The 26,677-nt window shown below is 46.1% G+C and overlaps 1 protein-coding gene across 1 annotated transcript in view; it reads left to right on the top strand.

Annotated features, from left to right (window-relative positions):
- LOC146335737 (uncharacterized) overlaps positions 1-26,677 on the top strand; it is a 352,825-nt gene that overhangs the window by 303,870 nt on the left and 22,278 nt on the right. Inside the window, exons 45-52 of the mRNA XM_084820776.1 lie at positions 1,252-1,305; positions 2,179-2,286; positions 4,371-4,478; positions 10,474-10,581; positions 15,571-15,624; positions 18,436-18,498; positions 22,660-22,713; positions 24,755-24,790. Of these exons, the coding sequence (XP_084676902.1) occupies positions 1,252-1,305; positions 2,179-2,286; positions 4,371-4,478; positions 10,474-10,581; positions 15,571-15,624; positions 18,436-18,498; positions 22,660-22,713; positions 24,755-24,790 (585 nt within the window). The remainder of the gene's footprint in view (positions 1-1,251; positions 1,306-2,178; positions 2,287-4,370; positions 4,479-10,473; positions 10,582-15,570; positions 15,625-18,435; positions 18,499-22,659; positions 22,714-24,754; positions 24,791-26,677) is intronic.

The raw sequence follows: 26,677 nt of genomic DNA, 5'->3' as shown, positions 1-26,677 counted from the left end.
GCTGTAGCCATGTTGCTGCTCTCAGTTTGCATGCAGCACCCTGGAAGCTCAGAGGCAGAGAGAATGTTCACATTGCTACCCATACAGCCCAATGCTTAAAAACCAGTGAGTTTCTTATATGGGGGGAAAGGCAAGAAACACATTTATTGAAGATCAAGAGAGTTCACTTTCACTTGGGGGTCTCCAATGACATGCCCACAGGCAGCTCTCTTGGTGCCTGCCTGTTTCCCTGCCCCTCCTGATTTTTAATTTTATTCTTCTATTAATTTTTTAAAAATTCTTTTATTAAAACAGCTTTGTATGCTGCAAAGCAAAGTGCTGCTGTCCGGTGTCAACTTTATTTGGGTTTAACAGAGTGGGTTTCTGTTTTGGAAGACAGAACCCACCGCTGCCGTCTAATTCTCAGAATCACTGCCTTGTAAGGCTTAATACAATATCTAAAAGAATATTATATATACACACAGATGACGTCTAGAGGCCTAACGTAAGAAGGGTGTGGTTCAAAGCCAATACACTATTAAAAAACAAACACACACTAGTACATTAATATGGAAAAGCCTGAATAGGCACTGAACAAATAGTAAAAGGGTATCTAAACCTGAAAACACCCTGCCTTTTCCCAAGTTAATTGCGGCCCGGTGAGGACTCCTTGCTGTGAGCCCCTCAAATCCCAGAACCAGGATGGGATGTAAGTCCTGCATTTAGGTGCCATGATCATGGATGTACTGTTTGTGGAAAATCCATTCCGTCTGCGTTTTGCAAATCGTCAAGTGTCTTTCGTTCTATCGTCCACCCATCGACGGAATTGCATTTGTAAATTTCCGAATTTGTGCAAATCCGCACGTGCAAAAATGCACAAATTGCCCCCCATGCACAAATCCTCCCCAAATGCACATTTTCACACTTTAGCCTATGAGAAAAATGCGCATTTTTGGTTGTGTTGTTTTTTTTAAAGCGTGGTTTTCTAAAACGAAATTTGCGCAACATTTGGGAAGGTTAGAAAACCGATCTGCAAGTCTGCGGAATCCGCCCAACGGGGGGAAAACCAGTCCGCTCTGGAATCTGTGGGTAGGATTCATAAAAATCTGAGCTCATTTGGTCCCATTGCAGATTTCTCCGACATCTGTAGCCATGATGGGCTGCATAGGCTTCCCGGGGCTGTGCCCCCCGCTCCCCTCGGAACGGGGCACTGCTATAGGGGAGATTCCTGGAGCTGTTATGGTGTTTGACGTTCTTCTTTCTCCTTCGAAGGGTCAGGAAGGAAAGCCAGGATTGCAGGGTGCCAGAGGCAGCCGCGGCTCACCGGTAGGTGATAAAGACATGGTTCATTTTATTTTATTTCCCCACCGCTCACTTTAAGCGAGGTCACCGTGGGTGGGTGTCTTACACCTGGGGCCTGGTCCAGCCAAGACCCACACTAAACATATTCCAAGGTACCAATATGACTCATGTCCGCTGTGTGAAAGGGTAATATAGTTCATTGATGGGAAACGGATGCAGATAAAGGAAAAGAAAAGCTGACACCCGCCCCTCAGCTTTCTGCTGTCGCTGCTCCAGTTCCCTTGAAGCGACAGGCACCATCCCAGGGGGCGGTTCTCTGAGCAGGCCTCTTCCCCCCCGTCAGGTGACAGGCCAACCTGCCCAGGGTGTCATAGGGCTCGTCTTACCTGGTTTCAGACTGTCACAAATCACACATACGCGCCTCTCTCCCTTCACCAAGGAGGAGAAAGGGGGTGGGGTGGGGGTCTTAGCTTCTTGGCGGGAAAGGAAGTTTCTCACAGCAGAGAAAGGAGCATTCTTATCAGAAAGGCGGCACAAACTGCAAGACTGCTGTCGTGCGTGATACGACTCGTTAGTAGCAAAAGGTGCTGACCTTTGCTCACAGACGTGTGCACGACCCTGAACCCTCCATACCCTTTCTCTTGAGCCGTCAAGAGCTCTCCAGAGAGACAAAGGGAGCTTTTCGGCTGTGCTGTGTTGCTCAGTGAGCTGCGGCATCACTGGCCCAGCTGTGGATGCACGCTTCTTAAGTGCCACAGGTCCCCTCCTAGTGGGCCATGACCCGTTTTTGGAGTGGCAGTGCAATGCAGCCAACCAGCCAGCGAGTGGGCCTGCTGGGCCTGCTCACGTGTCCCCGTGTCCTGAGATCTTCAGTCACAAATGCTTTTATATTTGTAGGGTCTTGTTGGGTTACCAGGTCCTAGAGGAGTCGTTGGCCGGCAAGGCCAAGAGGGTGCGCCTGGAGTTGACGGGATACCTGGGAAAGATGGCAGCATTGGGCAAAAGGTAAGCATGAGAGTTTACAGTGCAACCCTGGCAGGCTCCCTGTCCTTTCTGGGAGGAAAGCTGTATCCTACTACCAGTACTTTATGTTTTATAGATCCTTTGTTGTTATAAGTTTATGTACACCACCATTGGATTGCCTTTGGCAACGAAGGGGTGGTATTGACTTTTAAAGAATTAAAAATAATAATTATAATGACTTTTATAATTATAATTCTACTACCATAGCTTCTAGTAGTGCTGCTACTACTATGACTACAACTGCTAGCAGTGTGACTACTCCTAGTAGTAGTGCTACTACTATGACTACTGTTAGTAGCAGTGCTGCTACTATGACTGCAAATACTAGCAGTGTTACTACTATGACTACTGTTAATCGTACTGCTGCTACTATGACTACAAATGCTAGCAGTGTGACTACAAATGCTAGCAGTGTTACTACTAATGCTAGCAGTGTTACGACTATGACTACTACTACTAGTAGTGCTGCTACTATGACTTCAAATGCTAGCAGTGTGACTACAAATGCTAGCAGCGTTACTACTATGACTACTACTAGTAGTAGTGTTGCTACTATGACTACAAATGCTAGCATTGTGACTACAAATGCTAGCAGTGTTACTACTATGACTACTACTACTAGTAGTGCTGCTACTATGACTACAAATGCTAGCAGTGTTACTACTATGACTACTACTAGTAGTAGTGCTGCTACTATGACTACAAATGCTAGCAGTGTGACTACAAATGCTAGCAGTGTTACTACTATGACTACTACTAGTAGTAGTGCTGCTACTATGACTTCAAATGCTAGCAGTGTGACTACAAATGCTAGCAGTGTTACTACTATGACTACTGTTAGAAGCGCTGCTACTATGACTTCAAATGCTAGCAGTGTGGCTACTATGACTACTACTAGTAATAGTGCTACCACTATGACTACTATTCATAGTAGTGCTACTACTATGACTACTATTCATAGTAATGCTACTACTATGACTAGAACTAGTAGTAGTGTTATTATTACCACTGCTAGTACTAGTAGTGCTGCCACTATAACAGTTATCACTTCACACCTGTATTTCTATATGCAGGATTGCAGGCACTCCATGTTTCTTGTACCGTCCAGTTCCACCTTTGGAGTTCTTTTGTCTGATTTGTTTTCCTCACCATGGACTAGAAAGACAGCAGTGAAGTAGTAACTTAGCTTCCATTCAGTGCAGAAAAGTTGAGAGCTATACACATGTTGCATTATGCTAAGCGACACTGTCAGTTCTCCCTTGCTGTTGGGAGGACGCTTGTGGGATTTCAGGAAGAGAAGTGTCAGGGACTACTCTGTGGGTTGGATCATGCCCATGGGATATCTGTTGAGCATCTGGGATGAAAGAGTTCATTTGCAGGAGTGACTCAGCTCCCCAACCCCCTGCTATGGTGGACACGCTTACAAGACAGATTGTTTTCAGCGGGTAAAATCCAACATAAGCCCTACTTAGAGTAGACCCATTCAAATGAATGGGACTTACATTAGACAGACTAGGGGTGTACGGACTGTGTAAAATCTGCTCCATCTGTGTTTTGCGGATTGTCAGGTTCCTTTTGTTCTGTCATCCTCTCACAGACGGATGCAAATACCTTTTTTCCCGCCATGCGGAAAAATACGTAAATAATTACGTCAGAGGTGTCGTAACGATGTACATAATTTACCTCAGTACGTAACATTTAGCGTATTGTCCCCCATTCCATTCAACTTTTCCTCAGCAGGAACATGTGTATTTTCCTACAAATAAATATGCATCAATTTTGGGAAAGTTAAAATAAAATCCAAAAGGCCACGGATGCTGCGTGGCCGGGGGGGGGGGGGTGTCGCTCTGCAGGCTGGATTCTTAGAAATCTGAGCTCATTTTAGTCTGTCTCGAATTTCTCCAGCACCCCTAGTCATGACTTACTTGAGTCCTATTCATTTCAGTGGATTTAAGTAGGGCTTACGTTGGATTTTACACAGGGTTTGCTGTCATTGCTTGTGCTACCCAAATATAAATAAATATAGATTGAACGCTCTCTCTCCTCTTCTCCGCTCCCCAAATTAGGGAGAACAAGGTGAGGATGGAGAAGAAGGCACGCCAGGAATGTCGGGGAAAAGAGGGAACCCCGGTGTCCTTGGTCTTCCAGGGGCTCAGGGCCCCCCAGGATTCAAGGTGGGTCCCCCTCCCCCCATACGCTGTATTACAATTACTTACAACCCTAGTAAGGCCACGGGATTTGGAATGATACCAGCGTCCCGTCAAGGAAGCAGGGGCATCTCCGTTCAATGCTTTTCAGTCTTCGCCTGTGTTGTTTTTGGAAAGAACGCTTAATTGGAATTGCAGCAGGCAGTGCTGTAGTCCAAAAATGAGGGATGGACCGATCGGTCTATTTTTGGTCCGTGTCGGCTTTGCATGTGTTCATTCATAAGTCTGTTCCATCCCGTTTCCCAATCAATCTGCAAATAAAAAAAAAAGACCCCTGCAAGATTTGCGTTATTTTTAACATCGTTTTCCAAAAATACGCATTTTTGTGTGCATTTTCCCCTTAAGTGCACATTTTTGTACGCATGTTGGAACTTTTTTGAGCCAAGAACGGCCTTGCAAAATTTGAAGTGGCAAATACCAAATGATAACTGTATTCCGATCCGTGGATTCGGGAAGTGCAAATCTTACTCTGCCCCATCTCCTCTGGCTTTTGAGGCAAAATGGAAGTCACGTTCAGGTTCAGATGGCACGCAGGGCTGATCTCAGCCCCTTCAGTTCAGTTTGGAGGTGGATCCCCTTGCCCTGAAGCCCACCCAACCCAATGACACCTTGGAGGATTTGCTCACCCCCAGGCCTAGGAGCATCTTAAAGAGGGGGCACTGGGTACCAACCCAAATGCAAACCTAGTTTCCTCCATCACTTGACTAGAATAAAGCCTGCCTCTTCATCAGTGAGAGCTAAGAGATGTCAGGATTCTACATTCAAGGACACTGATGTCCACCCCACCCCCACCTGCCACATCCCACAGATTGGCTGGCACAAGAGACTGGAACTTTTCAGTGGTGGCCCCATCTTTGTGGAGCTCTCTCCCACAGGATGTGTGTTGGGCCCCCCCCTTTTTTTTTTTGCTTTCAAATGAGCCTGAAATACCTTTTTTATTCCAATCCGCTTGGAATCACTAATGCCGGCATGGAGTTTCAAAACAGTTACTGCTCTGTGTTTTATCTTTGCATGGCCTGGGATGTTTTAATGCTGCTGTCTTACTTTTAATGTATTCTGTTTGTATTTTAGATTTTAAATGTGTTTTTATTATAATTGTTTACGAAATTGGTTTACAATGTATTTTTATTTAGTTATACTGCACACTGCTTTCTGTTTTCCTGGAACAGTGGGATATAAATACTTCAATCCATCCATCCATCCATCCATCCATCCATCCATCCATGTTTTCCATTGAAGAATTCTAATTGTTTCCCCATCCTACATTTTATATTTCCCCCTTCATTCCCCTGATAGAGATCTGCTTTATACTGAACCAGACCACTGGTCCATTCGGATCAGTATTGTTTACACCAAGCTTCCCTGACCTGGTGCCCCCCAGATGTTTTGATCTAACATCTGGATTCCTGACAATTGGCCATGCTGGCTGGGGCTAATGCAGTTGAAGTCCAAAATATCTGGAGGGCATCATGTTGGAGCAGGCTGGCTTACAGATGGGTCTTCAGATGGTGCTGGCCTACAATTAGGGATGTTGGAGAAATCCAGAGCGAAATCAAATGAGTCCGGATTTCTCTGATTCCAAACCACGGATTTCACAGCAGACCGGCTTTTCCAGAGTCGCACAGATTCCAGGGACTTGCAGACTAGCTTTTTTTTACTTCCCAGAATTTTTCTAGTCATAGGTCCCAGGGCACAGTCTGGGGGCCCATGGGGCAGCCACCTTGGTGAAGCTAAGCAGGTTTGGGTCCGGTCCGTGCTTGGAGGGGAGTCCACCTGGGAACCACATGTAGCCACCTGGAGTTCCATGATGGAAGATTTAATAAAGAAATGAAATGAAATGAAATAGTATGTAAAATTTTGAAAGAACACCAGCTGAAAATGCACATTTCCCACATAGGCTAAAGCTTGGAAATGTGCTTTATTTATTTATTTACAGTATTTTAATACCGCTCCACATTCAAAAATTTCAGAGTGGTGAATAGCACATAGGATAAAAGAATAAAAACATCATGTTAAAATAATATTTTTTTAAAAAAAGAAACAGAGCTCTGATAAAACCAAGTTCTGATAAAACTGCAGCTGATCACTCAAGGAAGGCTTCCTGAAATAGCCGTGTTTTCAAAAGGTGCTGTAAGCAACACAACATTGGTGTCTACCTGACCTCCAAAAGCAGGAAATTCCATTTTGGGGTGATTTGTGCATTGGGGGTGGGGGGAGCAAATGCAAATTTGCTCAAATTCAGGAAATGGGGGGTGAATCCGATTGCATCAATGAGAGAGTGGAACAAAAGGCGCCTGAGAATTTGCAAAATGCAGATGGAATGGATTTTACAAAGCCTGTACATCCCTGGCTACAACTTCCATTATCCTTGACTGGGGCTGACGGGAGTTGGAATTTGACAACATCTAGTGGCCCAAGGTTGGGAAAGGCTCATCTCCACTGACCAGCAATGGCTCTCTATGCTCTCAGGGAGGAGTTTATCTCTCCTATCTGGAGATGCCGGGGATCCAACCTAGAACCTTCCGCATGCAAAGCGAGGGCTATACCACTGAGCTGCAGACATTCCCCTGCGTCTTCCATTTTTCTATCCTGAAAGCTGGTGGTTTCACGGTATGCAGCTCTAAAGCAGATCCTGTGATAAATGAGCCATTTTTGTTCTGTTTGCTTGTTGTTGTTGTTTAAACTGCTAGAAAAGAGAGATTTCACATCGGTTGGTTGTGGAGAGACTGGGGGCAGGCTGAATACAGATGCAATTATACTTTCGCTAATGGGACTCCTTAGCGGTCTGTTGCTGCCCCCTGACGACTGTAGTTAGAATAACTAGGGATATACGAAACTCACTTACCTTTGCTTCGTCCCTCCCTGTGGAATCCTTGATGGGGGGGGCAATCCGGTCCTCCCCACCGGAATCCTTGAGGGCCAGCTCTGCTCCGCGGCCAGGCCGCGGAGCAGCCGTCCAGGGCCATCTGCAGCCGGATTTCCGGCCGTGGACGGCCTGGTGCGGACGCAAATGGCGGCCGCTGTAGCAGCCGCCATTTGCATCCAGCCAGACAACTGTGATAGGCTATGTAAGAATTTATGTAGCCTATCATGGCTAACCTGAAAAAAAAACAAAAAAAAACATGCAGCGTACGCAAATGGCAGCGGCTACGGCAGCCGCCATTTGCGTTCACTATTTTTCGCCAATTTATCTTACGTAAATATTTACGTAAGATAAATCAGCGGAAAAAAAGGGGAACGCAAATAGCGTAGTGGACACTATTTGCGTTCCCTATTTTTAGCCATTTTAGCCTATGTAAATATTTACGTAGGCTATTACAGCGAAAAAAAAACGGAATGCAAATAGCGCCCACTACGCTATTTGCGTTCCCCTTTTTTTCGCCGATTTATCTTACGTAAATATTTTTATGTAAGATAAATTGGCGAAAAATAGGGAACGCAAATGGCGGCCGCCGTAGCCGCTGCCATTTGTGTACGCTATGTGTTTTTTTTTCCAGGTTAGCCATGATAGGCTACGTAAATTCTTACGTAGCCTATCACGGTCCAAGGACGGCAGTGGTGGCGGCGGCAGCCCTGCCACGGCCGGCCAGGAGACCAGCCGCTGCTGCCGGAGCCGCCGCCGAATCTGCCCCAGGTAATTGCCGTCCCGGGGGGATTCTGTGGGGGAGCAGGAGGCTGTTCCGCCACGGATTCCGGGTGGCTGGATTCACTGGAATCCGTGGCGGAATTCTCCGCCTTCCCTAAGAATAACAGACTAAAACTTCAAGGCACAGGGCTCCTAGCATTGCCAGTCTAAAGGTGCTGTGCACCTATTCCATCTTTTCCTCCTCAATGGATTTTTTCAGTTAAGAAAATTAATGGAAGGAGTGGTGGGAAAATGCAGGAGGATTACAAATGGAAGACGTCATTGTCTCGACTGCCTGTAAAATTCCATGTTTGAGTCAGGGTAATGGCAGGATAAACGCCTTGTCCAGAAGCACCCTAAGAATTAAGGGTGATGGACTCATACTGGAACGTGAACATTGCCTGGGTTCAGTAATGGACTGGATGAAGCTGAACAAGCTGAGATTAAACCCAGACAAGATGGAAGTATTGTTGGTCAGTAGAAAGCATGACTGGAGGATTGGGATTCAACCTATTCGAGAAAGGGTTGCATTCCTCCTGAAGGATCAGGTCCATAACCTGGGGGTGTTCCTTGATCTGACACTGTCCCTGGATCTTCGGGTGATGTTTGTTTGCAAGGAATGCGTTTGCACCATTACCCTCGGTGCGCCAACTGCCACCCTTCCTGAGTCGGTCTGATTTGGCAACAGTTATCCATGCCTTGGTTACATCACATTTAGACTACTGCAATCCACTCTATGTGGGGCTACCCCAGAAGAGTGTCCAGAAGTTTCAGTTGGTGAAAAATGCACTGCTAACTGGGGCGCAGTATTGGGACCATATTACAGCTGTCTTGAAAGACCTGCACTGGTTGCCAGTTACTTTCCAGGCACAATTCAAGGTTTTGGTTTTAACCTTTAAAGCCCTGAACAGCTTTGGCCTGTATCATTATGAACCTGTTCAGTTATTATGATCTGCTGGAGAGGCCCTTTTGAGGACACTATTACCTTCAGCGGCCCATTTGTCAGGCCCAGGTCGCTCCCAAACTGCAGGACATGAGCTCTCAAGAACTACATTTGGCCTCACTCACTTGGCTTTTAGAAAGGGTGTAAAGATGCTTCCAAATCCCGGGAAGTACTAGTTCCCCTCTACTCAGCACCGGTTAGGCCTCATCTGGAGTACTGTGTCCAGTTCTGGGCACTGCACTTAAGAAGGATGCAGACAGACTGGAGAGGGTTCAGAGGAGGGCAACGAAGGTGATCAGGGGACTGGAAACAAAGCCCTCTGAGGACAAAGAACTGGGCATGTTTAGCCTTGAGAAGAGAAGACTGAGGGGAGATAGGATAGCGCTGTTCAAGGGCTTGAAAGGCTGTCGCAGAGAGGAAGGCCAGGATCTCTTCTTGATCATCCCAGAGTGCAGGACACGGAATCATGGGCTCAAGTGACAGGAAGCCAAATTCCGGCTGAACATCAGGAAAAACGTCCTGACTGTTAGAGCAATGTGACAATGGAACCAATTCCCTAGGGAGGTGGTGGGCTCTCCCACACTGGAGGCATTCAAGACGAGGCTGGACAGCCACCTGTCAGGGATGCTCTGACTTGGATTCCTGCACTGAGCAGGGGGTTGGACTCGATGGTCTTGTAGGCCCCTTCGAACCCTACTATTCTTTGATTCTATGGTTCTGTGATTCTATGCATCTTTTCAGTTTAGCCTTTTAAGGGTGCGATCGTATGCATGTTTAGACAGAAAAAAGTCTGACAACTCCCAGAATTGCCTAGGAGTTGTGGGACTTATTTCTGTCTAAACATGCATATGATTGTACTCTAAATTATGTAGTTTTAATGTTTCAATGTTGTATGGCGCTCTTCTATATTGTTTTAATTTTGAATTGTTTTGAATTGTGCACTGCCTTGATGGCTTTTTAGCCAATAGGATGGTATAGAAATGTTAGTAACAAATAATATACATGTAAATAGTGTACTCCCAATGGTTCCAATTTACCAGGGAGTGTGCCTGTTTTCATATTTCAGAGGAGCAGGTCAAGGGTCTGGCAGGGGCGGAGAGATTCCACTTTTGTTGTTGTTGTGCTTTCATTTGCAAGTTGGTACCGAGTTGTCCTTGGTAGCCGCTGGATTCCACTCTGCAATGCCTGAACCCATGAGATTCTTCCAGCAACTCACCCAGGGCATTCCCCCATCACACAAAACCTCTCCTGTGTCTGCAGATGTGTGTCATGCTGGGCCACCGGAACGGAACTGAACTGCCTCTGCTGTTGCAGCCTAAAGATAGCACGTTTTGCTGAGTTTTCCATTGAATGAAACTGGCAGTCTTTGTCTCCCCCCCGCCCCTTACTTGCAGGGAGAAAGGGGATTCTCTGGACAGGCTGGCCCCTTGGGAAAACGAGGCCCCCAAGGTGGGATGGGTCTTCCTGGAAGCCCTGGTGAGCTGGGACCAAAGGGACAGCTGGTGAGTAGATGGGTTGTTTTGCTTAAGATTCCTCTTGGACCAGAAAAGAAACATGACAGTTGAGAAGCAGGATGGTTAGAGCTGCAGTAGGCAACCTGCGGCATGTGGGAGGAGCTCAGAGGGAGAGAGGGAGGGCAGGAAGGAAATACTGTGGGGGGGGAAGTGAAATGGACAGGATGATGGAAGTGGGGGGGACACAAGCCTTCTGCAAGGGAACAGTTCACACACACACCCTGCCAGCAGCCTGGTGAGTCGGGAGGAAGAGAGAGAGAGAGAGAGAGAGAGAAAGGGGTGTCAGGAAGAGAGAGAACAGGAAGAGGGAGTGGCAAAACCAGCAAGAGCGAGAACAGGGTAGGAGAGAGCGAGAGAGAGGAAAGGGGTGGCAGAAAGAGAGAGAACAGGAAGAAGGAGTGGCAAAACCAGCAAGAGCGAGAACAGGGTAGGAGAGAGCGAGAGAGAGGAAAGGGGTGGCAGAAAGAAAAAGAGAGTGGGTGGTAGAAAGAGAAAGAGAGAGAAAGGGTGAGAGAAGGCAATGGCAGAAAAAGAGAGAGAAAAGTGGTGGACCTGCCCACTGCTGGAATGCAACCCCCAACAAATTACCCTCAAAGGAATGTGGCCATTGGGTTAGGGTGTTGGACTAGCACTGGGGAGGAGAGGGTTCAAATCCCCACTCAGCTTGGAAGTTTGCAGGGTGACCTCGAACCAGATTCCCCCCTCTCTCTCCCTCCCTAACCTACCTCACAGGGTTGTTGTGAGGATAAATATAGGGGGGAGAGAACCATGCACTCCACATTGAGCCCATTGGAGGAAAGGCAGGACATAAATGTTCTATCAATTTAAAAAACAACTGTTGAAGTAATGGCGATGGTGGTGGCAGCAATATTTAGCATGTATTGAGCACCCTTATCCTATCCACATCTGCTCAAAAACAGATCCCTTTGAGCTCAGCAGGGCTTACGTCCAGGGAGATGGGAATAGGATTGCAGCCTCAAGCTTTTTAACACATACTATGTCAACTGGCCTTGCAAAATAGGTGATTGTTATTGATAGCGGTGGATGAGACCCTCACCTACCCCCTGCCCCCTGGCTGAAATTGGATTGGCTCAGAATAAGTGGAGGTATTTCCCAAACAGCCATGCTAGAGAGGAATTTGTGGGGTGTACTTTTCACCTCGTATTTCAGACAAGTGTTACGATTCTACAGGATTCATATTTCTGAGGCAGGAAATGTGTGTCTCAGTAGGATTGACTGAAAAGCCTCCCCTCTTCGTAGCCCCATTTACAGTCTGTGAAATGGGGAGGGGGTGGCATTTCAGCTGGGGGAGGGCGAATTTGAGGGGAGGGGTGTGAAACTCACTGGCACTTTTTCTAGCTCCCGGAGAAAGACACAAACTCAGGGGCAGGCAACGTGTGCCCTTCCAACAGTTGCTGGACTCCAACTCCCATCATCTCTCACTATTGGCTACTAGGGCTGATGGGACTTGTAGGCCAAGAACATATGGAGGGCCAGAAGTTGCCCACCCTTGTTCTAACCTAGGCTTGACCTATGGCTTGACATAGGCTTGACCTATGGTTTTCTACATGCTAGGAGCTTGATATTTCTGACATAGAACAATGTTCTAACATCCAGCTCCACAACCTTCAGTTTGAAGGGGTGCAATTCAGGATGTGCTCTAGCACACAGGAGCTCTGAATGGGTCATTTGGATCTCACAGCAAGAACAATTTCATCCTGGGTTTATTTACATTTATTTTATTTTATGTTATTTGACTGAAAATGAAGTTTAGATTGCCTTTAAGAGTAGAACCCTCAAAGAAGCCCTTGAAGTCTTTGAATTTTAAGTTATCAAATGGTTTAGTTCTAATTCTAAGTGTGGAACAACTTGATTACTGGTTATCAACCATTCATTTCTACCACCTGTAGCCTGAATCAAGAGAATGGGTGTTGATTCGCCTCTTAATGCCAGGATATTTGTCGTCATCCACACTGCTTCGTCAACAGCCACTGTAACAATTTTACAGATATTTAATCTTGGACCTAACCGTGACACAGTCTGTATTTTTCACATTTCCTTTCTCTCTGACCTCACCCCTTCAATTTTTTTTCTTTACACCAGGAGTAGGCACCCTGGTGCCCTTGGGATGTTTTGAACATCAGCTCCCATAATCCCTGGCTATTGGCCATGCTGGCTGGGGCTGATGGGGGTTGTAGTCCAACAACATCTGGAGGGCACCAGTTTTCCTATCCCCGCTTTACACCCATACCTGCCAACTAAGGACAACACTATATGCATCTGATGAAGCGGACTCTAGTAATAATTTTAAAAAGTGTTTCAGGTACCAAAAGACTCTGTTCTTTTGGATGCAACAGACTTAACATGGCTACCGCTTTGGAATTATTTCCTTTTATTTAAAAAAAAAATTATTTAAAATTTTCTTTAAATGTCTTTTAAACATTTGAAAAATTACACCTGGAGTAAAAATGTACACCATGCTTACTTTTTTAAGCTTTGCTACTTTAATTCCTCTCCTTTATGGAGCCTTAGAAAGCCACTCACACTTCTTAGCTTCCAAACAGGGCCTGGCCTTGCCAAAACATGTCTCATGAACATGGCAGGAAAAGTTTCCCAAACGCCAAGGGATGTTAGGACTTTGGAACGGGCCTTGCGACCGACCGAAGTGGTGGAAACCCCGGCATTTGAGTCATTTACAACCAGGCCGAACAAGCCCCTTCGGAATATCGCAGCTGAGGCTGAAGGCCATAAAAGGGTTGTTTCCATCGAATATATTTCTGTGACTCACCGAGGGTCATTTTGGCCCCTGTTTCTCCCCAAAATGTTCCAGCCGGCTTTCCCATTCCTTGTGCAAAGGTCAGGAGATGTAAAAGTGTGTCCTGCGGATATAAAATTTAGGGTGTGTTTTTCGCTTGGAACTTTCTGTCGTGTCCATCCTTAATGTGTCCATCCTTTCCGAGCACAGATGTGAACGGTGCAGGGGAAATTCACAATCCAGAGCTGGGGGGAGTTGACTAGTTTTGTCATTGCCTTGTGATCAGAAAAGGAATCAAATGGAATTAGACTGTCTGAACTCTGTAGGACTGTTGCGAAATCCGCCCCCACCCCATCATTTGATTAGGTGAAGGGGGAGTTTCACTGATATTTTCAGGGCCAAGTGAAATTTTCTGCCAGGTTTAGAAAAGCCCGCCCTTAGCCGTGTCAGCAGCAGCTTCTTTCAGCATTTTTTAAAAGAAAACCTTTTTGCCACCATCGCAGGTAGCACCAGCAGCTGGGTTTCTTTCTTGACAGCTTGGCTGCCATTTTGTTTCCTCCCAGAGTGCCATGGATTTAGCGTCATTCTGGCATGCTGTGTTGCCGGGGGGGGGGGGCAGGATGGCAGCTAAAAATAGCATCCCCCACACCCTTCCCCAGTGTTCTGGAATGGTGCTTTGTCTGGGGCATTATGGGGAAAACAAAATGGCGGCCAGGCTACTGAGAAAGGAGCTTTGCTGTTGTTGCCACAGCCTGACAGCAGCAAAAAAGATAGAAAGAGGAGACTTTCGCTGCTCATGGTAAGCCCTACCTGAACCTAGAAGCATAGCTTCCAAATCCCAGGAAGTACTAGTTCTCCTCTACTCAGCACTGGTTAGGCCTCATCTGGAGTGCTGTGTCCAGTTCTGGGCACCACACTTGAAGAAGGATGCAGACAAACGAGAGGGTTCAGAGGAGGGCAACAAAGATGATCAGGGGACTGGAAACAAAGCCCTATGAGGAGATACTGAAAGAACTGGGCATATTTAGCCTTGAGAAGAGAAGACTGAGGGGAGATAGGATAGCGCTCTTCAAGTACTCGAAAGGCTGTCACAGAGAGGAAGGCCAGGATCTCTTCTCCATCATCCCAGAGTGCAGGACACAGAATCATGGGCTCAAGTGATAGGAAGCCAGATTCCAGCAGAACATCAGGAAAAACTTCCTGACTGTTAGAGCCATATGACCATGGAACCCATTCCCTAGGGAGGTGGTGGGGTCCCCAACGCTGGAGGCATTCAAGACGAAGCTGGACAGCCACCTGTTAGGGATGCTCTGACTTGGATTCCTGCACTGAGCAGGGGGTTGGACTCGATGGTCTTGTAGGTCCCTTCCAACCCTACTGTTCCGTGATTCTATGATTCTAACCTGGTGCTGAATTTTGTTGTCCCCTCCCCCCAAACTGGCAAAGTAGCCCCATTTGGAAGTCTATAATTTCATCCCACCCCTCCTTTCCCATAAATGTAAGGTGAAACTTTCAGCTCAGTCCTAGTTTGAAGAGGTCCAGCACACAACGGACTCTGTAACCCCATGTGCAGGACAAACAAGTTTTTCGCAGCATGCTCCATGCCTTGGACTCCTTGTTTAATACTGCATGGGGGTCCCCAAATCCATTGCATGTTGAAGGGGGGAAAATAACTTGATCTGGAAGGCTACAGGTCTGAATACTTTATGTAGTGCAAACTGCAGGAAATGTGACTCTAAAGCCAAGCATTCTCTGCTGCCACCCCTGCCCTGTCCCCAAAACAGGCTAAATTGCTTAGTAGAACCTCCAGGTTCGGAAGCAGTGTACCTCTAAATGCCAGTTGCTGGGGGCAATCAGAGGGGTCAGGCTATTGTCTTCATGCCCTACTCAAAGGCTTCCCTGAATCATCTGATCGGCCACTATAGAGAACAGGATGCTGGAACAGATGGATACATTGATGTAATCCAGCAAGCTTCTTATGCTCCTCTCCGCCCCCTCTTACAAAATTTGCAGAGAAGCTGTTGGGCCAAAAAAACAGATGGATTTCGATTCTCTTTACAAAATCACTTCCTCCCCGTTGAACACGGCTTGGCTCATGGATGCTCTTGTGTTACCCTTCCAACTCATGGACTGTGACGAGTTTTGCAGTGCTTGGCGGTGTAAACTAAACACTTTCTTTCATCTTTTTTTTTTTTGTAAAAAAAAATATTATTAACTTCCAGGGAGACTTTGGTGAATCAGGATTTCCAGGGATAGCCGGGCTGTTTGGGCCAAAGGTGAGATCACTGTGCGTGTAAATAACTTGTCACTAAAGCTGACACTTTGACAGACGGGCTCTTTAAATGTGTCCTTAGCTATGAAACAGCATCCTTCATGCAACCAGCTGCCGTACATCTGGGTAACAGTGACATGACCCATCCACCTGGGTGGGGGGCAACTTCACCGGTCCTGATCATGGAATTGCCATGCCTCCTAGTCCATGGGAAAGACCCATACAATCGGCCCCTGTCCGTGTGACTGGCTCATTTAAATGTTTTCCCCCAGCTGAGGAGGACTCACTCAAAAAAGCAGTGACTTCTGCCTGGCTGAGTAATGTTTAAAAATCCCCCAAGGCAGGCTAGTTACTGGGAACAGATACGCTTTTTTATGTTCTTGGAAGAGAGTGGCAAATAATTAGGTTTTTTTAGATGCTGTTCGGGAATTCTTGAAGTTGTGGATACCGACAGACTCCAGAAAAGACCCACGTTGCTTGTGGCTGGAGGACATAATAAAACTCTACGCCTGCAGTCGTTGTGTATATAACTCCCCCAAGTGCGTTTGAAATCTGGGTACAACCCAGGACTTTATTCATATATTGGTCATTTAGATTTCTTACCACCCTCTGTCAGAGACTTGTAGGGGGGGCTGGTGAGGGAGCAATCAGTCCATTACAATAAATCCATTAAATATCCAAATAAAATTGAAAGAGATAGGACTGTTCATTATCTCTGGTATCAGCCCAGCCATTACAAGCTAGTACCCCTTCCCAGAGGTTTTCCAGCACTTCCCAAAGTCCTGATTCACCCATGCAACCGCCCACCTGGCTGGCCCCTGTTGCGGGGGTGGGTTTGATGGGTGTCTGGAGGTGGGCAGAAGACTCCACAGTTCTGAAGTGCCACCCAAAACGTTCCTCTTGAGTCAGGCTGCCACCATTTTTTAATATGTCTAATTTTTGTACCTTTAAAGCCCTCAAATGATTTGGGTCCTGGATATCTCCAGGAGTGCCATCTCCCATATGAGTCTCCCCAAAATTTAAGATCAAGCAGTGATGCCCTGCTCTAGGTAACACTTTGCTGTGATGCTAGATTGTCATGAACGAGAAGCAGGGCTTTCTCTGTGGTGACCCCAGAGGTCCATTTGTCAACCTCATGCCCTTCCTTTCAGTGACAGATCAAAGCTTGTATTCGGCCATCAGTTTAGGTTCCTAAGCTGATGGCGGTGGCAGTTGCTTCTTGTTTGCCTTTGCACATTTTTAATTTTTATACTGTTGTAATTGCTTTCACTTTTTAAGAATGTGAACTGCTTTGAGAAGGCTTGTGTAGAAACACAGTATAACGCTACTGTGAATGCTGCGTTTCTGAAAGCTCTCTCACAAAGGTGTCCTCTTCAGAGGGGGAGAGAGCAACGAAGGTTGGGGCTGTTATTTTTTAAACATACGGCTTGAGACCAAGTTGTTTGAAAGACCCCATTCTCCTATACCAGCCTGCCTGGGTTTTAAGATCCTCGGGTGAGGGTCGTCTCTCTGTCCCGCCACTATCAGAGGCACATTTGGTGGGAACTTGAGAGAGGGCCTTCTCTGTGGCTGCTCCCAGGCAGTGGTGCTCCCTACCAAGGGGAGCTCTATCTCCTTCTGCCAGAAAGCACAAGCATTTTGATTCAGGCAGGCTTTTTCCATCTAAGCTGCTTTGCTGCTCAACTGGATTTTTAATCTGGCTGCTGCTGTTATCAGGGCTGGCCTGAGACATTTTTCTGCTTGAGGCGAAGAACAAGATGGCGCCCCCTTCTCGTTCCATGTATAAAAGTTGACTGGACGGGTAGCTGAATCTTTCTTTGACACTAGCAGCGGGACAGGATCGTCTACTATGCCTGAAGGCACCAGATTAGCTTAAGGGGCACAGGGAGGGCTACTTCCGTCCGACACCATACGGCCACCTCCCAGCATCTGCCGCCTGAGGCAACTGCCTCATTCTGCCTAATGGTAGGGCCGGCCCTGGCTATTCTTTCTTTCTTACTAGTGTGCTTTTATTTATCTTTTTCTTTGTGTTTCACTGCATGTGTTTTTATTGGATATGTTTCTAATTTATGACTTTTAATGTTTTATTCACAACTTCATCAAGATTTGTTGGTAATTTCATGTTAGCTGTCTTGAGCGCTATTTTAGAAGAAAGGCTGGATGTTCCTCATCTTGAACACTGGAGGCGTTCAAGACGAGGCTGGACAGCCACCTGTCAGGGATGCTCTGACTTGGATTCCTGCATTGAGCAGGGGGTTGGACTCGATGGCCTTGTAGGCCCCTTCCAACCCTACTCTTCTATGATTCTATGAAGCTGGACAGCCATCTGTCAGGGATGCTTTGACTCAGATTCCTGCATTGAGCAGGGAGTTGGACTCAATGGTCTTATAGGCCCCTTCCAACCCTACTCTTCTATGATTCTATGAAGCTGGACAGCCACCTGTCAGGGATGCTCTGACTCGGATTCCTGCAATGAGCAGGGGGTTGGACTCGATGGCCTTGTAGGCCCCTTCCAACCCTACTCTTCTATGATTCTATGAAGCTGGACAGCCACCTGTCAGGGATGCTCTGACTTGGATTCCTGCATTGAGCAGGGGGTTAGACTCGATGGCCTTGTAGGCCCCTTCCAACCCTACTCTTCTATGATTCTATGATTCTATGTAAATCTAATAAGTAATCATATAATATTATACGATATAAATCTCCTTATTCACAAAAAAGGTGATGAGCCCATATCCCTGTTGCAGAGAAGAATACTGTGCCGTGGGGGGTGGGGGTTCTTTCCGGAATTCACACCCAATGCTTATATCCACAGGGACCTCCTGGAGATCTTGGGTTCAAAGGAATCCAGGGCCCCAAAGGCCCACAGGGGCTCATGGTAAGTTTTAGAAATCTTATTCCTTTCCCAATCATGGTCTCCTTTCTTGTCTGTCTTTTTTATTAGCGGCAATAATCGTAGTTGTTATTAATTATTTCGAGAGCACAACTTGATGTTCTACATAATGCAGAAATAAGAGACAGGTAAGGATGGGAGAACCAGGGATGTCTGAGCTTGCCGAAATTCTCCGAACTTCACTTCAAAGCTCAGTTTAGCTCATCTTGTTCTCATTTGCAACTTTTGTCAGTTCATTGAAATGGGAAAAGTGCGCCTTTTGAACGGGAAAAGTGCGCATTTTTCAGAAGTGCGCACTTCCCCCCCCATTGACTAAAGCATGAAAATTTGGATCTCTGCATTTTTACAAGTGTGCATTTTTACAAATGTGCATTTCTTCACGTGTGCATTTTTGAAGTGCACATTTTGCAAATGCAAGGTTCAGGAATTTGCAAATATTTCTGGAGAACGTGCACTTGAGTTTGTGTTTGTGTTTGCAAATGGGGCATTTTCAAACGAAACAAAATTCTTAAACATTGCTAGAAATAGGGTGTGCCCTTAAGGTTACAAGCAGAATAAGATCCAAGACACACAAGGGAAGGGAAATGCAGGGGGGAAAGGTGTATTTGTGAGATCTGTCAAATATCGGCATGAAGAGGTGAGCTCTTATAAAATATTTAAATATGCCAACAGAAGGAGCGAGATGGATGCCAGACACTAAAACCAGTGTGGTGTAATGGTTAGAGTTGGGCTGGGACTGGGGAGACCTGGGTTCAGGTCCCCACTTGTCCATGAAGCTCACTGGGAGACCATGGCCAGTCACTGACTCTCAGCTTAACCTCCCTCATAGGGTTGTTGTGAGGATGAAATGGACCATGTAAGCCTCCTTTGGTTCCTTGCAAGAGGAGAAAGGTGGGATATAAATGTAATAATAGAATAAATAAAAATAAGAGTTCAAAGAGAGGAAGCAAGGGGCAACAGGATCAGTCAGGGACTGGAGGATGTAATTTAAAGTTTGCAGAGGGCAAGGAGGCCAGAAGAGGGAAGAGAGCTCAAAGGGGCATGGAGAGAGTCAAGACTGTAGAACTACAGTCTTGACTCTCTCCATGGGAGCAATAGAAGAGCAATAACATGTTCAATGAGCAGAACAGATTAGGTAAATTGGATAATTTCAAGGCCAAGGAAAAAGGTCTGAGAGAAGAGGCAGGATGCCCAAGCAAGAGCGCTGGCAAGAGCCAGCATGTAAGAAAGAGAGTGAACAAAAAGTTTTAATTGCTTCATGAGGGAGAAAAGAGAGTATTTGTAGAGAAGTTACTGTGAAGGAACACAACTATCTTCTAATTTCTTATATAGCTTTTTGGATATCACGGGGTTGACTCTTTTTTCTCTGTGTGTGCTGCGTCAGTGTAAAACAAAAATGCCAGATGTTCTGTAAAAGATTACAGGTAGCCGCAGGAGGGTAGATGGCTCCATGAGTGTCTACAAAAGTAGAGAAGGTAAAGAACTGGGCAGGAGGTTCAACAAAAGGTTGAGAAAGATTAGTTCTTTGCAAATGGGTTTTGTTTTGATTGTGGTGCCGCGGAGTCTGCTCTAAAGGGAAAGGGATGTATTTGGGAAGAAGGTCAGAGGAAGGACACAGGGACCCAGCGGAGAGGAAATTAGGACAAAGGTGAACCCTCCTGATTGGTCAGAGTTACAAGAGAACAGACTATCTTTAAAATATAAAAGCCTGATGCCAAAAAGACAGTTAGAGAATGGTTGGAAGGAAGGAAGGAAATGAAGTCAATGAGCTGCCTGAGAGGGAGCTGAAACCTGGAGAAGAACTTCTAAATTTTGTTGTTTAAAAATTTGTGGTCTTTTTTTCTTGATGTGTTTCCCACCCCCCGCCTAATATCCAATCCCGCACCACAGAAAAGTGTTTACAGGAGACCCAGAAGATTTTTAAGCTGTTTTGTGGAGGCAGCGAGGGAAAACAAAGATTTCCACTTGGTTGCAGCGGAAAGGTCACAGGAAGGACAGAAAGGAGTGGGTCACACAATTTTGCCTGGTCTCCCCTCCACACACAGATCAGAGCATCATTGATGCATGACAGTTATGTAGATGAAAGCGACAAGATTTAGCAACTGGGTGGCTGCCTGGGGAGAAAGAAAGAGAGGAATCAAAGATGATGCTGAGATTTTACAAGAATAAACAGTGCAAGCACTGAAAGTCATCAGGACAGAAATAGTATAGGGGAACCACCAGAATGAAGAATAAGCCAAGAGGGAAAATATATAAGGAAGGAAGAAGGGAACACCAACTGATAGTGTGGGAGAAGAGAGCCATTAAAAGAAAATATGAAAGAAGGAATAAACCATCAGAACCAGAAAAAAACTGGAAAGTATTAAGAAGAAAGGAGAGTATGATTCAAGGTTTTTCCAGGCAGAGACCTCCTAGCGCTACCAATCAGAAAAGGCATTCCATTTTTTCCTCCTTAATGGGTTTTATTCTGGTAAGAAAAAAGATGGAAGAAACGGTGAGAAAACCCCAGAGGGCTACAAACTGAAGTCAAATACGTCTGGATACCCCGTAAAATTATTTGAATGAGGCAGCATGATTGCACGATAAGAGCTTCCTCTGGAAGTGCCCCCACAGTGTCAAAAGCAGAAAAAGACCCATGAGGGGAAATGGAGGAAGGGGGAAGATAATTCGTAATCTGGATTACAGAACTTGCAGTTGAATTATCAGACTGAAAGCCTGATTGTTAGGAATTATGGAGAGAAACTGAAGGGCATGAAACGGGATGACACCTTCGATAACTTTAGAGAAGAAAGCAAAGAGATGGCACAATAATTAGCAAAAGAAAGAGGCTTTACAAAATGAATTGGAGACTCAATGGCAGATTTAAAGCAGGAAGAAAAAGAACCAGAAAAGAATGTAAGATTAAAGGTATACGAAGTAAACCAGATAAGATAGCAAGGGTGATGGAGATCAGAAAGTAACAGGGAATGAGAGCAAGAGAGAAAGGAGAGAGGGTAGTTTGGAAAGAGAAATTTTGGGTGCAACCCTATGCATATTTAGAAAGAAAGAAGCCGTACAATTCCCAGCATCCCTCAGCCAGTTATGCTTGGCATGCTTGGGGATGCTTGGAATTGTAGGGCTTCTTTCTGTTTCAACATGCATAGGGTTTCACCCTTAGAAAGAAAGTTTGTAAATAGGGAGAACCTGCAAGAGGAGAAGGAAGAAGAAGCACGAACGGAAGAAACTTGGGTGGTAAGAACTGGGTAAAGACCTGAACAAGGAAAGGAGGAGAAGGCTTGGGCATGGAAGATAAATCGGGGTAGAGAAAAACGGTATTTTTAGAGGATGAGTAAGTCTGGATTAGAAAAGAAAAGTAAAACTGTCCAGCATGAGAAAGAGCTGGGGAAAAAGAAGAAGAGAGCATACATTTATACCGATAAGAGAAAGAGATTTGTGCCAAAGTGTGTCTCTCAGAGGCATGAGTGCCCACTTGTACATAGCTGATCACTGAAGCCAGCCAAGGAATGCAAGGAAGCCCGGGGCAAAGGGTAAGAGGGGGCTGATGTAAAAAGAGTAGCTGCATAATCCAGAGAGTAAGAGGAAGAGACGGAGGATAGGAACACCACTGACATTTGGCCTTGGCGATTTTTGGACCTGAGTGCAGCCCAGAGATCCCATTCAGGACCTGGGCCCTATGTTCTTTAAGCTGATTGGTCAGTATGGTATGTGGCTTCCTGTCTGTTAACTGCAATTGTTTGGGTCTGGTCCTTCCATCTCCCTGGCATTTCCCAGTTTAGCACCTTACGAGGTACAACTGAGCTATCCTCTCACAGTCATCATTGCAGCAGCCAGTTGCGGCATGTCCACTTTCACATCCCCAACTCCTTCTAGTTCTTTGGTCTGCAGTCCCATGCCAAGCAGTTCTGCCACTGCGTCCACTACCCTGCAAGTAGATTCAGCGCTGTACATGCCAGCATTGTCTTGGCTATCTTGGGTATATTGTTCCTGCTACTTGGCCCCATCTTAACCTGTCTGTAAAATGGGGACAAAAACTGGGTGACTTCCAGGGGGTTGTTGTGTGGAGGGAATGAGAGAAGGAATTATTTGTCAGCCTTGGCAATAGGATGTACTGGCAGTTTAATGAACTAATGCCATTGTTCTCTGTAGGGGAAGGAAGGCGTTATTGGCCCGCCTGGATTTCTGGGTCCAACAGGAAGCCCTGTAAGTGCCCATCTTGCTCATTTGAGCTTGGGTTGGGAATATCGGCATAAGTATGGGTATCTCTATATCAGTTCTTCCTATATCTCCAAGATCATCATCTTCACTGGATTCATCTTTGGTGACACACCACTTCCGTGGCATCCTCGCTTGTTTCCCATCAGGGAACTTACTTACAGCTCCTCTGTGTGCAGTTCCCAATTCCCCGCCCTCTCTCTTTTTTCTTTTTGGGGATAACAAAATATTTTATTGACAATATCACTTCACACAAAAGCAAATACAATTCCGAAAGACTAAATACAACCAATAATTGTGCTTTCTCAATTCAGTACTTCTCTTACATTTTTGGCCAATCAAACATGCATTATGATCCATTATAAGTGTTAAGCAACTTCTCAGACCTCTTTCCCTGTATCCCAGTAATTATGCTTTCGTCTCCAATACCAATAAATCTGTCCCATTGATCTAAAGATGTCAAGGATGAGACCAAGCCCCTTGAAATGTCTGACGACTCTGATTCTGAATCAGAGTTGGAACAGCTAGATCAGAGCCCAGGGGAGGAACTTTCTGCAGAGCCCCAAGGCGCTGGGAGATATTCTTCCCAAGGTCTTGACAAACAGATGGCCCAGGCCGAGTTGCTGCCCTCCTCCTTCCACTGTGAGAACTCAAGTTCCCAAGGAGGAGGAGGTGGCGGCGGAGGAGGGGCGCGACTTGAGAGATGCTAGAGAGCATTGCAAGTTGAAATGGGAGGAGTTAAGAACGGGGCTAAGATGCTTCGCCACGATAGCCACTCTTGGAAGCCAACATAGATGGGAGCTGCCCTAAGGGAGGGGCATCACTGCGGCGAGGCAAGTTTGGCCCTGAGTGTTCACGGGCAAACTGTCAGCAACTTCGCTACCCTCCGGGTCGTCTTCCCTAATTCGAGATCTCAGATTAGTCATTCAGAGCCTGAGGCAGTCTGAGAGCTTCCTTAAATCTACATTGTAGAAAGGCTTGTCTTTAGCATAATACAGTCATAATTGCTTGAAGCATTGAATCTCTGTAGCGTTGGTTGCAAAGGGGGAAGACAGTCAATTCTTGACAAAAGAATCCTTCTTTGTAACTCGATCTGCCTGTATATATTTTTTAATAATATGAGATCTTATGCGTTAACATTCTATGCCAAATACTATTTTCGCTCAGAGATGGTACTGCCAGACCTCCATTTTTGGCAGCTGTGGGGCACAGGTTGGTCCTCCTCCAGGCCCTGCCCATTGGGTGGCCTCCTCCACTTGCAGGTGGTCTGCATGGCCCCTCTGATGTCTTCTGTGGGCTATCCCGATGCCGCCATGACCGGCTCGCCCCAAGTTCTTCTCATGCGGGGGAGATCTCTGATCAGAATTAGGATTAAGGTCAAGACCTTCTTCATTCTTCCCTTTAGTCGTGATAAGGATTTTTTGCAGCTATAAGCATGTTCCATATCACAGATATATGTGTATAATTTTGCGAAAGCACCATTTCAAAATCCAGATGTGGCCGTTTGAGAGCTGGTGTGGTATAGAGAGCCTGTGTGGTGTAGTGGTTAGAGTGTTAGACTGGGATTCGGGAGACCTGGGTTCTAGTCCCCACTCAGCCATGAACTTCACAGGGTTGTTGTGAGGATGAAATAGAGAGGAGAAGGGCTTGTAGACTGCCTTGGGCTCCTTGGAGGAAAAGGTGGGATATAAATGGAACAAATAAATAAATAAAAATGCTCGACATAGAAAATCTCGACATAGAAAATGATATGCAGGGTTTCCCTCTGTGCATAATTCCCTGTGCACAGAAAACAAATGTCTTAAGAGGTAGGTAAAGCCAGGCTAGAACCCTTCTGCTGGTTGCGCTAATTTTCCATATTGGGGGGGGGGGTTTCCATTCAGTTAAGCAACCCACACCCTGCATTTCACTCTCTGAGAGCTGATTCACACGTGTATGTAACCTCTTGGTGCCACATCATTTTGGAACATGTAACTTTTTGGATTGAAGTATAACATGCCCATGTATGCAATTTTCCCCATTCACACAGGGCCCCAAAGGAGACAAAGGCAGTCATGGCGAAATGGTGAGTGCTTCTTCCTCTCTTAGGGCTGTATTCAGATCCAGGTAATTGAAAACATTGGTGACATGGCCATGCCCAAAGTGCTTTCCTGCCCATGGGTTGGCGGTGGAAGATACAGGGGAAGACTTTCCAATCCCAGTCCACTGCCTTCTGCAGTAGCTTTTTGCTTTTTTTTACAAAAGGGTCAGAAGGAAAAATCACAAAACCTGGTTCAGACATCATACTAAACCATGGTTTATCATTACAGGAATGAGCCTAGCCTCCCGCCAGGTTTGCACACTCCCCTTTCCCTTCTCTTCCTCTGGTGCTACTGCGAGCCGGAGTTCAGAAGCTTTTGCTTCTGTTTTTGATTGAGCACAGCTTGTTGTCTCATGCAAAACTGATAAACTGTGGTTAATCTTAACTATGGTTTGTTTGGAGCAAGCCAACATCAAACCATGATTTATGAAGCTGGCTTGTTTTTACAAACCATAGTTAAGATTAACCGCAATTTAGGTTTTGGACATCATGTTAAACTGCTCTTAATTTGAAAATGGAAGTGGAAATTTCTGATCTTCTCTGAGCTGCACTGGAGGAGGAAGAGGGATTGTGCGATGGTTTAAGTCTAGGGAATGGGATTGTGTGATGGGAATAAGTCTAGGTTTGCCTAGAGTTATTTCCATCATGATTAACTGTAATTTATCATGATGTCCGAATGTGGCCATTATGCATAGCTTGGCCTGAAGTCTCCACCACTTGCTGTTTTGTCCGATGGAAATGAAACCTTTTAGCACTGCCACCAGAAACCTCTTCTCTTGAGGATATGGGAGCTCTTACCAATATGCTCACTCTGTCTCTCTACATGGAGCTTATCTTTAGATGCTTTCATATGAATGTTTGTGGTTTGGTGGCCACGTAACGTTTCCCCACACAGGATTTCCTAACTAAAGCTGAAATGGGCAGAAAGGGGCAACCAAAATGATCACGGGGCTGAAGCATCTCCCCGATGAGAGAAGGTTACAACAGCTGGGATTGTTTAGATTGGAAAAAAGGCCACTGAGAGCAGCCATGATAGAGGTGTACAAAATTATGCCTGGTGTGGAGAATGTGGATAGGGAGACAGATTTTTCTCCCTGATTCATACTACTGGAACCCAAAGGGGTCATCCCATGGAGCTGAATGGTGGGAGATTCAGGACAGATAAAGAAAGGACTTCTTCACACAGTGCATAGTTAAACTGTGGAATTCGCAACCACAAGATGTGGTGATGGCCACCCATTTGGATGGCTTTCATAGGGGGTTAGACAAATTCCTGGAGGAGAAGGCTATCAATGACTACTAGTCCTGATGGCTATGTGCTACCTCCAGTATCAGAGGCAGTGTGCCTATATACACGGGGAACATGGGCAGGAAGGTGCTGTTGCACTCCTGTCCTTCTTGTGGTTTCCCGTGGGCAGTTGGTTGGCCACTGTGGGAACAGCATGTTGGACTGGATGGACCCCTGGTCTGTTCCAGCAAGGCTTATGTTCTTATTGGGGGGGTGTCAAGGGGGTATTCTACAGCAGATTCTTCTTCAGATTTATTTTCCAGAGCTTAATGAGGGGGGGAGGCATAAAAATATTGAATTTGGCAAGTTCACGTGGTTGCTGTCCTGCTCTGGGCAAGATGAGATGCTGCAGGATGCTTGGCATGGTCTGTGGGGAACAGACCTGGAGCAGGGAGCAACCAGAGGCTGGGAGTTTTTGCAGGTTGCAAGCAGACTCAGTCAGACCCAGGAAATGCAAGACCTGGGAGAGCTCCTTGACACAGCAGTAGTTGATCGAACCAGGTCACGTCCCTGTGCGCTCCTCCCTCAGTGAGTCTGCCTCCTCACCGCCATTGTCACCAGCCTTTCTCTCCTCGTTGCTCCCA

This window comes from Heloderma suspectum, chromosome 14 (assembly GCF_057233095.1).
Source record: "Heloderma suspectum isolate Gila_16-S chromosome 14, 16-S_ref, whole genome shotgun sequence".
In the NCBI taxonomy this organism is placed as follows: domain Eukaryota; kingdom Metazoa; phylum Chordata; class Lepidosauria; order Squamata; family Helodermatidae; genus Heloderma; species Heloderma suspectum.
This window is presented reverse-complemented; position numbering and strand designations above follow the sequence as displayed.